The following is a 16,157-nucleotide window of genomic DNA, read 5'->3' as shown; positions in this document are numbered from 1 at the left end:
TGTCACGTGAGGGTGATGTAACTATGTGCACAATGCGGAAGCAATAAAGATAAGAAATATACGAATAAATAAAAACCGAAAGTTACTAAAGTACACTAATAATAGGAAGTGCTAGGAGTGAGATACAAGAGTAAATACTCCTAATCAGAGCATAGAAAGTCTAGGTGCAGTCCAGTAGGAAATATACGAATAAATAAAAACCGAAAGTTACTAAAGTACACTAATAATAGGAAGTGCTAGGAGTGAGATACAAGAGTAAATACTCCTAATCAGAGCATAGAAAGTCTAGGTGCAGTCCAGTAGGACAATTATTAATTATACAGTATCAGAAGACGTCCTACAATTATTTTATTCTGTCAGAACCGCTGAAATCCTCAAAGCCACCAACAGCAAGTCTACCTAAAACCTGGAAGGGGCGCAAAACAGAAAATGTGAGTGGGCAAAAATAAATGTTTTTCAAAACCATTTCATCATTAAAATGCTCTAACCCCTCACCGTAAAACATGTATAATTTTCCCAAAAATAGAATATAAACATATATATAAATATCTCAATTCAAATCATGCTTCACATAACTATATTCATAAGTATGCCATTGATAAACTCATATTTATATATACTTTACATCAAATTCACTTGTCTTTTCTTAATTAGTTCCTTATTTTTTGAGCTATTTACTTTGTTTTTGTGTTTTCTAGGATTTTTCAAGCAAAGAAAAGAAAAATAGCACAAGTTGGATATTAAGTAACAAATTCGTCAAAACTGCCTATGCAGGTCAGCTGACTTTGGAAGCAAGTTGCGAACAGCTCAAAATGAATTAGAGAATGAGCCTTCTATGCTTGCAAAGCTACGGATGTCTATTTTTTGGAGCATTTCGCGGATTGTTAATAGCATTTTTGTAGAAGAAGTTATGGCTGTTTTAACACTGAAAGGTTCACAAGAGACTGGGCAGTTTATAACTGCAATGAAAGCAATAAACCCAATAAATCTAGCAACCAAAACTAATGCAGCCAAGAACAAGCCAGCTGATACCTATTCAAATATCAAAGGAAATGAAAATAAAGATGATGAAGAAGTGGGAGTAATTGGCATAAAGGCTACCCAAAGATTTACAATTGTTTTACCATTTCCTCTCACTTATTGTCATCACTAATTGGCTATTAGTGGGGTGAGTTATAGAGTGGAAATGAGGCAGCAAGCATGGGCATAAAGGCTGAGGTTGCAGCGGCAAAAGAGTAGTTTTTTTTTAGGAAAAAAAGATAGAAAAAAAAAGAAGGAAAGGAAGGAAAAAAAGGCAAGGCTGCTGCGTTGAGGAAGGAAGGAAAGGAAGGAGGAAATCTTGGCATTCTCTTCTTTCGGTTTTATCTTCTCAAACTCATGTCTTTCTTTTGGTTTAATTTGAGAACTATATGTAACTTAATTTTTAGAAATTCGGGGCTTCAAAATTCGGGGCTGTTTTGAAGCCCCGAATATGATTGCAAGTTTGTTATGACATTTTGTTTGAATTCCTTTTATGAATGATGAAAATTGGTTCACTACTTGTCTCATTGATGAATTCTTTATTTGTTTTCTATGGATGCATACTTAGTAAGCATATCTAGGATTCTAATGCTATGAATATGTGTGTGCCTGCTCTTGTCGAATGAGAACCTACATATGTTCTAGAGTAGTACTTGTTAATTGCGATTAACATGTGAACCAATTTCTAGGATAAGTAAGATAATGCCAGTAGTTACGATGCCTTGTGATGACTCAAACTCTTTTCGTTCTTAATGATTTCTACTTGTTAAATCTATGAACACGCCATTCTAGATTGCATGCTAGGGACTAAGTTAAGTTGAAAACGCCATTCTCTTAATATACGACGTAAGAAAGAGTAATAGGTTGAGTACTAACATTGAGCCAACTTGAGCATCTTCATCCGGAAATAAAAGAAATTTGAATGAAGCATAACATGTTTGCATGATTATTTGGTGGTGGATAGCAATACCCCTAACTCGTTTTTCTTAATTTGTGAACTACTTAATATCTGTTTCTGTCCTGTTTTTGTTTGATTTAATTTAAATAGCAAATCAACTCAACAAATCCCAAAAATTTGTGTGAGTGTAGCTTTGTGTGTCTAGTATCTGCATATAAAATTTGGTAGACTTAAGATAAGTATAAGTCGGTTTAATAATTATTTTTCGGTGGCTGGTCAGTAGAGACAGCAACCCAGTTTTTTTTGACATTTTAGGTAGTTAGATAAAACAATCTTCTGCGGGAAAGACCCTTATTTTCATATTCTACAATTGACAAATCTTAGTGTTAATAAGGAAAATCAATAGGACATTTGTGTGCTACTTTGTGGTGTGTTTTTAATCCTATCAAATTTTTGGTGCCGTGTCGTCAGGGATTGTTATTTCTAATTACTTATTTTTCTGTTGTTTTCTTTTCTTGTCTCATTAGTGTTTTTGTTTTTGTTTTTATTTCAGGTACTCTTCGTAGTATATGCATACTCGAAGGTCCAAGAGCATTGATCTAGCTTCGTACGATCCTGAGCTTGAACGAACACTTCAAAAGTTTCAAAGAAAAATCAAGCAGAAGCGTGCATCGGTGTCCTTACCACCATCTTCTCCATTACATTTGAGTTCAGAAGAGGAGGAAGAACCACAAGAAGGCATGGCTGATAATCGTACTTTGAGGGAGTTGGCAACACCGAATACGGATCAACAACCATTGTGCATCACCTATCTAAATGCAGATGGAGGATTTGAGCTCAAGTCCGGCATGATTCACTACTTGCCTAAGTTCCATGACTCCTCAACAGAGGATGCCAACAAGCATCTCATGGAGTTTCACGTGGTATGCTCGGGAATGAGACCAGCAAATGTGGATGAGGAGCAAGTCAAGTTGAGGGCATTCCCATTTACATTAGAAGCCAAGGCAAAGGAGTGACTTTACAATTTACCTCCGGGATCAATGAACACATGGAACCAGGTGAAGCAAACATTCTTAGAGCAATATTTTCCGGCCACAAAAGCTGCAAGCATAAGGAATGACATATATGCAATCCGACAACAACATGGAGAACCCTTTGGAGATTACTATGAGCGATTCACATATTTGGTTGCATCTTGTCCTAATCATCAAATTTCAGAGCATCTTTTAATACAATATTTTTATGAAGGATTGTGTGGTACTGATCGTGTAATGCTTGATGCAGCAAGTGGAGGAGCATTCATGGACGAGACACCAACTAATGCTAAGGCATTGCTAAAGAACATTGCTGGCAATACACGACAATTTGAAAGGTGAGATGAGCTACCTCTTAAGAAAGTTAACGAGGTAAGTGCTAATTCTAGTATTGAATTACAATTAGCTAACTTGACTAATCTTGTGCAACAAGTTATGGTGGCTCCAAAACAGGTGTGCGATGTATGTTCAAAAATGGGACATGCCACGGACATGTGCCCTTCATTGATGGATCAAGGTGGTCTTGAGTAAGCTAATGCGTTAGGAGGGTTTCAGGGGCCACAAAGGCAAAAGTATGATCCACACTCCAACAACTATAACGCAGGGCGGCACGATCATCCACACTTAAAGTGGAACAATCAAGACAACGGACAACAATCTGTTCCTAACACTATAACCGTCCACCTGGCTTCTTTTAAGCAAGACCGCATGCACCATTTCAGCCTCAACAACAATAAGCTCCAAGTAAGTCTCTTGAGGATTTAATTGCTTCCTTAGCTAACTCTACTCAATCTCATCAACAGAAAATAGACAAAGCAATTGAAAACCTTGAGCGCTAAATGAGTCAGTTAGCAAGTTTGATAGGGCAACAACACCAACTAGGAAGGTTGCCTAGCTAGACCGTGGTGAATCCAAATGCGGAACAGATGAATGTTGTGACTTTAAGGAGTGACTTTAAGGAGTGGAAAAGAAGTTTTTGAGCAGTCAAGGATGCAAAAGAGGACTAGAAAAGATACAAATGAGCAAGGAGAGCTACAAACCAAGAATCTTGAGCAAGATGAGGCTTCAACAGAAACTGAAAAGTCTTTTAAAGCTACAGAATTGAACACAAAAGATTTTGATAAGGTAAGTAAAAAAGTTCAAAATTCATTTAACTCATGTGTCCCTGTTCCTTTTCCTCGTAGGTTTATGAAGTCTAAGAAATAGCAAACTGATAAGGAAATCTTGGATACTTTCCGGAAAGTCCAAGTGAACTTACCTCTTTTAGATGCCATAAAACAAGTGCCCAAGTATGCAAAGTTCTTTAAAGAGCTTTGTACGAACAAGAGGAGATTCAATGATCAAGAAACTGTGGCATTGAGCGAGGAAGTATCAGCTGTTTTGCAGAGAAAGCTGCCACCGAAGTTGAAAGATGCCGGTAACTTTACCATTCCATATGTAATTGGAGGCAAAGAGTTTGGGAGAACATTGTGTGATTTGGGGGCATCCATCAATCTGATGCCATATTCAGTGTATGAGTCATTGAACCTTGGAGACTTGAAGGAAACAAATGTAGTAATCCAGTTGGCAGATCGTTCAAGTAGATATCCCAAAGGCCTATTGGAGGATGTACTTGTGCAAGTGAATGAGCTCATTTTTCCCGTTGATTTTTTTGTTCTTGAGATGGAACATGACCCTATGCCTACTGCACTTCCTCTTATATTGGGAAGATCATTCCTTAGAACGGCACGTACGAAGATTGATGTCTACGATGGTACCTTAACCATGGAAATTGATGGGGAAAGCGCCAAGTTCAAAATCTTCAATGCTATGAGGTACCCTAGTGAATTAGAATCTTGTTTGTCTATTGATGTGTTTGACTATTTTGTGCAGGATTATTTTAATGAAGGTGTGGGACAAGATAATTTAGAGAAGGCATTAGTGCATAGCATTACACATGAAAAGCTTAATTATTCTGAGCACATTGAAGAAGAATTAATCCAAACAGTGGCCACTCTTGAGTCTCTTTCACCAATTCATGGTAAGTGTTCTTCCTATTTTATTTCTTTTCCTACTTCTAACGAAAAAACTCTTCCTTCTGTGATTCAGGCACCTAAATTGGAGCTTAAACCGATTCCTGAACATTTGAAGTATGCATTTTTTTGAGAGGATGAAACATTACCGGTTATCATATCATCACATCTCACAACAGAAGAGAGGGAGAAACTGATTCGGGTACTGAAGGATCACAAAACTGCCATAGCTTGGAGTATTGCAGATATCAAAGGTATAAATCCAGCTACATGTATGCATAGGATTCTGCTAGAGAAAGGTGCAAAACCAACAAGGGAAGCTCAACGCCGTTTGAACCCATTCATGATGAAGGTCGTTAAGAAAGAGGTTATCAAACTTCTAGATGTTGGCATCATATATCATATTTCAAACAACAAGTGGGTGATCCCTGTTCAAGTAGTTTCGAAGCGATCCGGAGTCACAGTTGTTAAGAATGAAGCTAGTGAGCTAGTGCTTACACGTGTACAAAATAGTTGGAGAGTCTGTACAGATTATCGGAAGATAAATAACACCACATGCAAGGATCACTTTCCAGTCTCATTCATAGATCAAATGTTAGAAAGGTTAGCTGGTCATTCTCATTATTGCTTTCTTGATGGATATTCTGGATATAATCAAATTGCAGTTGCTCTGGAGGATCAAGAAAAGACGACTTTCACATGTCCATTTGGCACATTTGCATACCAGAGGATGCCGTTAGGACTTTGCAACGCTCCCGCCACATTTCAAAGGTGTATGGTAAGTATCTTTTTTGATATGATTGAGAAAATAATTGAAGTGTTCATGGATGATTTTTCAGTTTATGGTGATTCTTTTGATACATGTCTACATAATTTGTCTCTAGTTTTAAAACGTTGCCAAGAAACTAATCTAGTCTTAAATTGGGAAAAATGTCATTTCATGGTTTCATATGGATTAGTTCTAGGACATATCATATCTGAAAAGGGAATTGAAGTTGATAAATCTAAAGTAGAACTTGTTAGTTCTTTACCCCTCCCTACTACTGTCAGGGAGGTTCGTTCTTTTCTTGGACATGCAGGTTTCTACCGTAGGTTTATGAAGGACTTCTCAATGATTTCTAGACTCTTATGCCGTTTACTTCAAAAGGATGTAACATTTGATATGAATGAAGAGTGTGTGGTAGCATTCAACAAGCTTAAGGAGTTGATGTGCGGTGCTTCAGACTATGTTGTTGGTGCAGTTCTAGGGCAGCGTGTCAACAAAGTGCCACATGTCATCTATTATGCATCTCGAACACTCAATGATGCACAGTTGAATTATTCAACGACAGAGAATGAGCTTCTAGCTGTTGTATTTGCTTTAGAAAAATTTAGATCTTATCTGATTGGGACTAAAGTTATTGTGTTTTCTGACCATGCAACTTTGAAGTATCTACTAAAAAAAAAAGATGCAAAACCGCGACTCATTCGATGTATACTTCTGCTTCAAGAGTTTGACTTGGAGATCAAGGATAAGAAAGGCAGTGAGAATGTTGTAGCAGATCATCTTAGTAGATTTGTGCATTCAAACATAGAGGAAGATTTTATCCCTTTACGTGAGTTTTCCGGATGAGCAATTGTTTTCATTAAAGGCTATTGACCCTTGGTATGCAGATATTATCAATTACAAGGTCATCAAAAAGATTTCGGATGATTTTACACGTGCTCAGAAAGATAAGCTTGTCAAAACCGCCAAATTCTCCGAGTGGGATGATCCTTATTTGTGGAAATATTGCACTGATCAATTGATTAAAAGGTGTGTCCCCGAATCTAAGTTTAAATCTATTCTAACTTTTTGTCTTTCTTATGCATGTGGTGGCCATTTTGGAGCAAAGAGGACAGCCCTGAAGGTGTTAGATAGTGGTTTTTATTGGCCTCGTGTGTTTAAGGATGCGTACGAGTTTGGTGCAACATGTGATCGTTGTCAACGAACAGGTAACTTGGGCCCAATAAATCAATTGCCACAAACCCCTATTTTGGTTGTTGAGATCTTTGATGTGTGGAGCATTGATTTCATGGGACCTTTTCCATCTTCAAATAGTTTTCTTTACATTTTATTGGCTGTGGATTATGTTTCTAAATGGGTGGAAGCGAAAGCCACCAAAACTAATGATTCAAAAGTTGTTTCAGATTTTATTAAGATTAACATCTTTGCAAGATTTGGAACACCTAGAGCAATCATCAGCGATGGAGGGAGTCACTTTTGCAATCGAACATTTGAAGCGTTGCTTAGGAAGTACAATGTCACACATAAGGTGTCTACACCTTATCATCCGCAAACTAGCGGTCAAGCAGAAGTATCAAACCGTGAGGTGAAGCAAATTTTGGAGAAAACTGTGAGTCCTAGTAGGAAGGATTGGAGCATGCACTTAAACGATGCATTGTAGGCTTATAGGACTGCTTATAAGACTCCTATTGGAATGTCCCCATTTCAGTTAGTTTATGGGAAATCATGTCGTCTTCCAGTAGAGTTAGAACACAAAGCTTATTGGGCGATCAAAGCCTACAACATGGACATGAGTGTTGTCGGACAGAATAGAAAGCTTCAATTGAAAAAGTTAGAAGAAATCCGGAATGATGCATACGAGTCTAGTCGAATATACAAGGAGAAATCAAAGGCATTTCATGACAAGATGATATCAAGGAAGAGCTTTTCCATTGGACAAAAAGTTCTTCTACTTAATTCTCGCCTTCGGTTATTTCCAGGTAAACTTCGTTCTCGATGGGTTGGTCCATTTGTTATAACTAATATTTTTCCTCATGGTGCAGTGAAAATCCAAAGTGCAAAGACCAGAAACATGTTCAAAGTGAATGGGCATAGACTCAAGCCATATTATGAGTCTTTTGCGGAGCATGATGTGGAGGTTGTACCCTTCCAAAAACCATCTCCCCTTGGATGATTACTCTTGGTACCGTCTAGCTGCGGATGTAAAAGCAAGCGCTTATTGGGAGGCAAACCAATATTTCTATTCATTGTCTTTTTATTTCATTTTTCAATTTTCCGTTTGTTTTTGTTTTCTGAATTTTCTTGCATGCTAAACTGAATTATTTCTTTTCTTTGTAGGAAAATTTGATCGTGCCTACCATTGGAGTTGTTTGCAAAATTGGAGTTTGGGGTCACTGTTTGATTTTACTGCAAATTGGGGAAGTTTTCAGTCCAAATGCTTCATTTTGTTTCTTACTATTTTATTTTATTTTAATTTTATGTATTATTGTGTGTTTTTTTTTTTTTTTTTTTTTTTTGACATTGGGGACAATGTTCAATTTAAGTTTGGGGGTAAGGATTGAAAAAAAATGACCAAATTGAAAATTTGAACTGGTTTGATTTGTTTTCATGTTGTTTCTTTTTGTTTTCTTAGTTAGTTTTATTTACTCTAAACAAAAACACAAAAACATTCAGAAAATTTGAAAATTCAAAAAAATATTGTCTTGTTTTATTTATTGCTTTGAATTAGATTTTTGTTAGTTTCCCGACCCAATGATATAATTGGATCGAATTTGAACTACAAGGATCAAGAATTTAGTAAGCATGTGTCGTGTGAAATTCCTTATTCTCCTGTTAGCCTTGTACATGTTTAATCATATGTGAAAAACCAAATCCACATAGCCTTGTTGATGTGAAACTAAAGTATGACTTAAAACTTCGCATGTGAATATAGTGACCATATACAACCTACGTAAGTTTTTGAGCCTATTGAAAGTGTGTGCATTTTTCACACTCATATTCTTTCATGTATGATGAACTTATGTGACTTACATCTTTAGAACTTGCGTAACGATCTTTCAAAATATTTGTCATTTGATTGCATGAACTTGAAAATGATAGAGGCATTAGGTTTATCACTATGGCCCAAATAAGCATGTTTCTTAAAGAAAAATAATATCATTAGATTGCCAATTTGAGCTGTATATGTTGAGCTTTTTATTTCTTATCACCAGATATGTCTACCCTTATACCTTAAACATTTTTCCTTACCCTTTCCAAGCTAGCTAGTGAGCAATGTGAGATTGTCTTATGAGAAATGTTTGTGAAGTACTTTGAAGGAGTTTGGAAAAAGAATAAGTGTGGGGGTATTTCATGTTTGTATTTAGTTATGTGCAAAATTAGTTCGAAAAAAAAAAGTATACAAAGCAAATAAAAAGTTTTTAAAGTTTCAGTTTAGCGATGTGGTTGGAGGTATTAGTAGAGTGGTTTGAGAGCTTTAGTTCTTGTAAATCTCAACAAGAGAATTGCTTGCAATGTAGCTTGGAACTTGTGTTTACCTATCCTTTCATTTCTATAACCCTCTTCCTAAGCCTCATTACAACCAACAAAAGTCCTCTTGATTTAAGTTTTGCAATTATGATTGTAGAGATGAGATCTTTATGCAAGCTTATGGTAGATCTTTCACATCTGATTCTTTGAGCGAAACACGTTAAACTAAACATATATGTGATTGAGTGTATGTCCCGTGAGAAGATCACTAGTTAGCATGTGGTGTTTTAAAAAAAAAAACTTGAAATTGCATTAGCATGGCTATTACACACACTACACTTCATAGATGATTAAAAGGTTATTGCTAACATTTGAATAAGGAAGATGAGCTTGGATTAGCTTGTTTGGTGCTAGCTAAGGTTCTTGATGATTTGTTTTCTTGAATGAAATTCTATGACGGTCACATAGGGGGAAGCTATTGTTTTTCATGTTGCTACTTTTTCATATTTTCTTCGTTTTGCTCGAGGACTAGCAAAAGCTAAGTGTGGGGGTTTTTGATAAGCTCCTATTTATATATACTTTACATCAAATTACTTGTCTTTTCCTAGTTAGTTCCTTATTTTTTTGAGTTATTTACTTTGTTTTTGTGTTTTCTAGGATTTGTCAAGCAAAGAAAAGAAAAATAGCACAAGTTGGATATTAAGTAACAAATTCGTCAAAACTGCCTGTGCATGTCAGCTGACTTTGGAAGCAAGTTGCGAACAGTTCAAAATGAATTAGAGAATGAGCCTTATATGCTTGGAAAGCTACGGATGTCTATTTTCTGGAGCATTTCGCGGATTGTTAATAGCATTTTTGTAGAAGAAGTTATGGCCGTTTTAACACTGAAAGGTTTACAAGAGACTGGGCAGTTTGTAACTGCAATGAAAGCAATAAACCCAATAAATCTAGCAGCCAAAACTGATGCAGCCAAGAATAAGCCAGCTGATACCTATTCAAATATCAGAGGAAATGAAAATAAAGATGAGAATTAAGTGGGAGTAATTGGCATAAAGACTACCCAAAGAGTTACAATTGTTTTACCATTTCCTCTCACTTATTGTCATCACTAATTGGCTATTAGTGGGGTGAGTTATGGAGTAGAAATGAGGCAGCAAGCATGGGCATAAAGGTTGAGGTTGCAGCGGCAAAAGAGTAGTTTATTTTTTTAGGAAAAAAAGATAGAAAAAAAAAAGAAGGAAATGAAGGAAAAAAAGGCAAGGCTACTGCGTTGAGGAAGGAAAGAAAGGAAGGAGGAAATCTTGGCATTCTCTTCTTTCGGTTTTATCTTCTCAAACTCATGTCTTTCTTTTGGTTTAATTTGAGAACTATGTGTAACTAAATTTTTAGAAGTTAGGGGGCTGTTTTGAAGCCCCGAATATGATTGCAAGTTTGTTATGACATTTTGTTTGAATTACTTTTATGAATGGATGAAAATTGGTTCACTACTTGTCTCATTGATGAATTCTTTATTTGTTTTCTATGGATGCATACTTAGTAAGCATATCTAGGATTCTAATGCTATGAATGTGTGTGCTTACCCTTGTCGAATGAGGACCTACATATGTTCTAGAGTAGTACTTGTTAATTGCGAACATGTGAACCAATTTCTAGGATAAGTAAAACAACGCCAGTAGTTACGATGCCTTGTGATGACTCAAAACTCTTTTCGTTCTTAATGATTTCTACTTATTAAATCTATGAACACGTCATTCTAGATTGCATGCTAGGGACTAAGTTAAGTTGAAAACGACATTCTCTTAACATACTACGTAAGAAAGAGTAATATGTTGAGTTCTAACATTGAGCCAACTTGAGCATCTTCATCCGGAAATAAAAGAAATTTGAATGAAACATAACATGTTTGCATGATTATTGGGTGGTGGATAGCAATACCCCTAACTCGTTTTTCTTAATTTGTGAACTACTTAATATCTGTTTCTGTCCTGTTTTTATTCGATTTAATTTAAATAGCAAATCAACTCCAAAAATCCCAAATATTTGTGTGAGTGTAGCTCTGTGTGTCTAGTATCTGCATATAAAATTTCGTAGACTTTAGATAAAGTATAAGTCGATCTAATAATTATTTTTTGGTGGCTGGTCAGGAGGGACAGCAACCCAGTTTTTGTGACATTTTAGGTAGTTAGATAAAACAATCTTCTACGGAAAAGACCCTTATTTTCATATGCTACAATTGACAAATCTTAGTGTTAATAAGGAAAATCAATAGGACATTTGTGTGCTACTTTGTGGTGTGCTTTTAATCCTATCAGCCATACCAAAACATAAAATATAATAAGTAACTCATGTGAGAATAAATTCATGAAAAATAACATATTAGTTGGAACCCCTGAGGAAGTCTATACGGCTGAATTCATAGCTCATTAGTCAATCTAGGCGGAATTACTACAATGACCTATACAACACTACACTACACACAAGTCAGAACCACTAAAAGGGTTTGTACGACAAGACTGGGTGTAATATAATTATGCTCAATATAACGCTCTCATGATAACTGGGCAATGAATCGCTAGTCACCTATGAGTCGGAACCACCTATGATGGTCTGTACGATAAGACTGTGCACCTAAATTGGATCCAATGTGAGCATATGGTACGGGAGGTGACATTATATACAGGCATGTGCCATATCTTTGGCTAAATCACAATCACCCTAGGTGCAGGTTTATGAGCTCAATGTTTCACAATCACAACTTTAATCACAATCACTATTCATAACTCACATGGGCTTACCTGAGCATCCACAGCAGCACAATTATATAATATGCATCATATACCAGTTCATATATGGAATATAAATTTATATGCATGGTATTTCAAGGCATACTTTCATTTAAACGCATTTTCTGGGAAAATATCAAGTATATAAGTATATACTGAAAACCAAAAGCCCACTCACTAGTATGTTGAAGGGTTGTAGCCCCCGAGTCGTCCTTGACTGCGCTCGTCCTCGGGATAAGTCTCCCCTATATGCAAAACAACTATAAAAACGTTAATTTAAAGCACATAATCAATACTAGCTAATAAATTCTCATACATTGCTCAAATAAGATGTTTGAATATACTAATGTGATCTACACAATCTCACGAATATCCCCATATTTTTAGAAAAATTTTCCGACCACCCACGCGTCGCCCACGTGTGGGCACGTGCTAGGCACACTGACGGTAACAGTGACGCCGTTAGGAATATTCCGTTAAAAAGTAACATAATCTATTAGTTTTACCTGACGGCATTAGAATATTCCGTCAACTTTGATGGAATATTCTATCTTCTTCTCCGGTTAGTCTCGCCGATCGTCGTCGTCGTTCGCTGGAAACTGAAAAAACACGAAAACCTTCATATTTTGTCCAATTCTCAACCAAATTCCATGAAACTTGAATCAAATTGAAGCTTATGACGAGTATAACACAACTATACCTATTTTGGGACCTAAAATCCACGAAAATTTGCTGGGGAACCTTCGATAATCCGGCCAAACTTCAAATGCATATATCTCAACTTCCCGACGTCCAAATCAAGTCATTTTTCTTCTCCGAGCTTCGTGGAGAGGTCCTTAAGTCCCTATAAGCTTGAAATCTCCCAAAAACTCCACATTCACATGTGCATGAATAGTACCTCCATTCAGGGTTCTTGGTTCTCACGATCCCGAAGCTTTCACGTCCTAAAAATGGAACGGATGGGTTCGTGACGATGAGATGAAGATGATGATGCTAACCACAAGCTCGATCCGTGCGTGAAAAGGAGGTTGCAATGGTCGTCCGTACAACTTGTATGGAATTTGCAGGAAAATCGAGAGAGAGGAGAGAGAGAGAAGGCACGGGAGAGAGGGAGAGATCTTTTGAGTGTGCGTGTGTGTGGTCGTCACACTAACACATCATCAAAACAACATTTTTACAACACCAACCATAAAATATCTAGGTCTAAACTTGACCAAAATAAACTAGGGCAATAAAATAAAATCCAAAATTTTGCCCAAGTCCAACGATTCAATCCATCCCTCAGGGGTAATTCCGTCAATTCACATCATCGAGAATATAATATAATAAGTTCAGGGACGGGCTGTGACAATATTACCTTTGAAACGAAGGCAATTACATACTAGCACAGAAATATGAACACTTAATCAATTTTAACAATCGACAAACACCCTGTGAGGCTGCAGCCACAAAGAACAACAACAAAGTAAAACATTTGATTCCGAAGGTTTGATGGAATTGTTATGATGTGAAACCTGTTACACTCTGCAGAATATTTTGTACCAATTTCTTGATACTTGAAGAAGCAGCTAAGCTGACTTCCATCCTGATTGTGAAGCACAAAATAAATGTCAAATACTTTGTATTCATAGAAGAAGCATTAATACCAAACCGTCGCTAATCAGGTCATAAATTGTAGTAGGAATAGCATATCAAATGTCAGGCAGAAATAAGCTTGATTAATCAATGACAGAAAACAAGTTAAATAAAACACAAGTGCCTTTTCTGCTCAGAATAGCGGTTTTAACGACACTCTTTGTGACACAGAAACTTTTAAGAACAAATTGAAAATAGCACAAGGAATGGCCTGTTTAAACACCGTTTTCACGTGCGACCAATCAAGTCCCCTACTTCATCTCTCAGATAACGCCAAATGCCAATGCCAAGGTTCAATCCAGCAAGTACAAATGGAATTTGGGAGCCAACAAAAGAGGGGGAGAGGAAGAAAGACGGAGGGAGGGAGGGAGGGAGGGGGAGGGGGGGGGGGGGTAAGAAAGGAGGCAGAAATCACGCACACCAGAGATTTAACATCACACAAATCAGGAGTACAATGATTAGCATTAACTAATTAACCTGACGTGGAGATACTAAAAAAGATCCTAACCTTGAAGCACAACAAGATAATTAAATTCATTCATGCCATTAAAGAAGGAATCAGAAGAATCAAATTTCCTACACACGCATAAAACATATATTAATTTCCCACATGCCTGAACATTAATTGTGCAAACCTATATGTATAACCTATTTACTTGCCTTAATGCAAAACTTACAAAGGGTACGGGCATCGGTATGTAAAAGCATGAAATTCAAAGATGAAACAAGCAGATGTCTTAACATTCAACGTCAAAAAAGGCTCGCCTTGTCGGAGCTTTTCCAGAACAAGGAAGGATGCAGTCACTAAAGTCACTAAACTCTGTATTGAAATAGGGTTTGCAGAACAATGCAAAACTCTGCTCCCCAACGATGTAGGGAAGCCAGTTACATGTTACAAATAATAAAACTATCAGAATCATTCAAAAAATAAACGAAAGCACAACAAATCTCCCACAAGCCTAATCGCTGAATACCATTAACAAGAGAAAGTTCTAAAATTGACACTATATCATGCACATATAATATAAACTCCATATACATATTAGACCTACTTCCATGTAAAGCAACTAGATTTACCCTGCATCCTGCCCCCTAATGAGCAATACAATAAAGCCGAAAAAGACTATCTCTTTTTTTCCTTCTTATATATTTTTGTTCTGCCTTGTATAGGGTAAATTCCAATTCTTCTTCTGTTAAAATTGAGTACATTATACCTCAAAAAATTGAGGCTTCCACTCCACAGGTGCAGCAGCAACTTCCATTTACGCAGTTTCGAGAAAATCACAATCTTCAAGTCACCATACAAATCTACCTCTGCAACAAAAACCCAATCATCCATTAGCATAAAAAACCCCACAAAACATGAATTCGCAGAAACTCAGAGAGAGAGATATATATATACCTTACATGGAGAATCTGAAGACTTATAAGCATCTGCAGTGACACCAAGCAGCCACAACCCAGGAAAAATACTCTGCAAATTCATTCAACCCAGAAATAAATTACATAAAATTCATAAAATAAAAAAAAAATCATGTTAAAACCAACCAAAATGGGAGAGGGCAAAGTGGACGTACATCGAGTTGTTTCTGAACATTCTTGGGCCGCTTCTTGGGCCTTCTGGGGGGCCTCGACCCGGTCATCACGAACACGTCCTCTTCAATCTCCTCCTTCGACAAAGCGATCCAAAACTTGCTCTTCTCCTTCTTCTTCTCCACACTCTGCCCCTCCGCCAGACCCCTCAACCTCATTGACTTCGGCTGCTGCTGCTGCATCATTTCGCTCTGACTCCGGTTTGGCCCCTCCGGTTCCTGCGCTTCCCGGTTTGCAGCAGCCGCAGCGTTAGGGCCACTCGCCTTTTGAAACGACGCCGTCGCCAGAGCTATTCTGGGCCTCAAATTCCATGGCTTCTGAAGTAGCACCTCAGCTTCCTCCTCTTCTTGATCGCTCTCCCGCTCCTCGCTCCTGCGACGCTCGTTTTCCGAGCACGGGATCAACGATAATCGGCAGCGATCGGCGCGGGAGGACCCGACGTGGTTATAGCGGTCTGGTTCGGAGTCTGGGTCGGAGGCCGGTTCGGAGGAGGCGTGTCGGCGGTAGCGGTTGTGGTTGTTGGCAGTGGCGTTCTTAGTCCCCCATTTCAAGAATGTGAATGGGAAGTTGTGCAGCGGCGGCTTCACTGGCGCTGTCGCCATTATTCCTGATCAATACGCAGAGCTCAAGCCTTCAAAGTTTCAAGCCCACCAGGCGGCTATACATACAAAACAACCTATATATAAATATATATATCTATCTATCAATCTTGTATGCTAGTGCTTCAAGTATTTAGAGAGAGAAAGTGGAGGAGGAGAGAGGGAGAGAGAGCGGAAGAGAGGGAGAGGGAGAGAGAGAGTAGGTTGTGTGTGATGACAGGGAAAGCCAGGGCTGTGGTTTTTTCTAAAAGCTGTTCACCTTAAAAAATTAATAATGATGCTATTTACTTTATTTTTTATTTTATCTTTATTATTAAAACTTAAAATTTTTAAATTATTTTCATTAGTT

General features: G+C 37.5%; 1 protein-coding gene across 7 annotated transcripts; it reads right to left on the bottom strand.

Annotated features, from left to right (window-relative positions):
- Positions 1–207: 207 nt before the first annotated feature.
- LOC114825617 (uncharacterized) lies at positions 208–16,093 on the bottom strand. Of its 7 annotated transcripts, none has more exons than XR_011581940.1 (5): positions 15,194–16,093; positions 15,019–15,090; positions 14,831–14,930; positions 12,160–12,241; positions 208–406 (listed from the first exon to the last, which is right to left on the bottom strand). XR_011581940.1 is itself a non-coding variant. In XM_029104543.2 (3 exons), exons 1-3 carry the CDS (start codon positions 15,809–15,811, stop codon positions 14,925–14,927), a joined length of 696 nt encoding a protein of 231 aa, XP_028960376.2. In that variant the 5' UTR covers positions 15,812–16,093; the 3' UTR covers positions 14,564–14,924. The 7 variants fall into 7 exon arrangements, 2 of the variants coding, with proteins under 2 accessions (XP_028960376.2, XP_028960377.2); XR_011581941.1 differs by having other exon boundaries at positions 12,160–12,226; XR_011581942.1 differs by having other exon boundaries at positions 15,024–15,090.
- Positions 16,094–16,157: the final 64 nt, after the last annotated feature.

The sequence above is a fragment of the Malus domestica genome, chromosome 06 (genome assembly GCF_042453785.1).
Source record: "Malus domestica chromosome 06, GDT2T_hap1".
NCBI classification, from domain to species: domain Eukaryota; kingdom Viridiplantae; phylum Streptophyta; class Magnoliopsida; order Rosales; family Rosaceae; genus Malus; species Malus domestica.
The sequence above is the reverse complement of the archived record's forward strand: the minus strand, read 5'-3'. Positions and strand labels throughout refer to the sequence as shown.

What these genes read in the sequence shown, in the direction of transcription:
- LOC114825617 (XM_029104543.2), bottom strand. Translation starts at nt 15,811, where the DNA reads ATGGCGACAGCGCCAGTGAAGCCGCCGCTGCACAACTTCCCATTCACA. An exon ending in ATGTTCAGAAACAACTCGAT is followed by an intron (nt 15,091 to 15,193) that starts GTACGTCCACTT and finishes ATGAATTTGCAG; the next exon opens with AGTATTTTTCCTGGGTTGTG.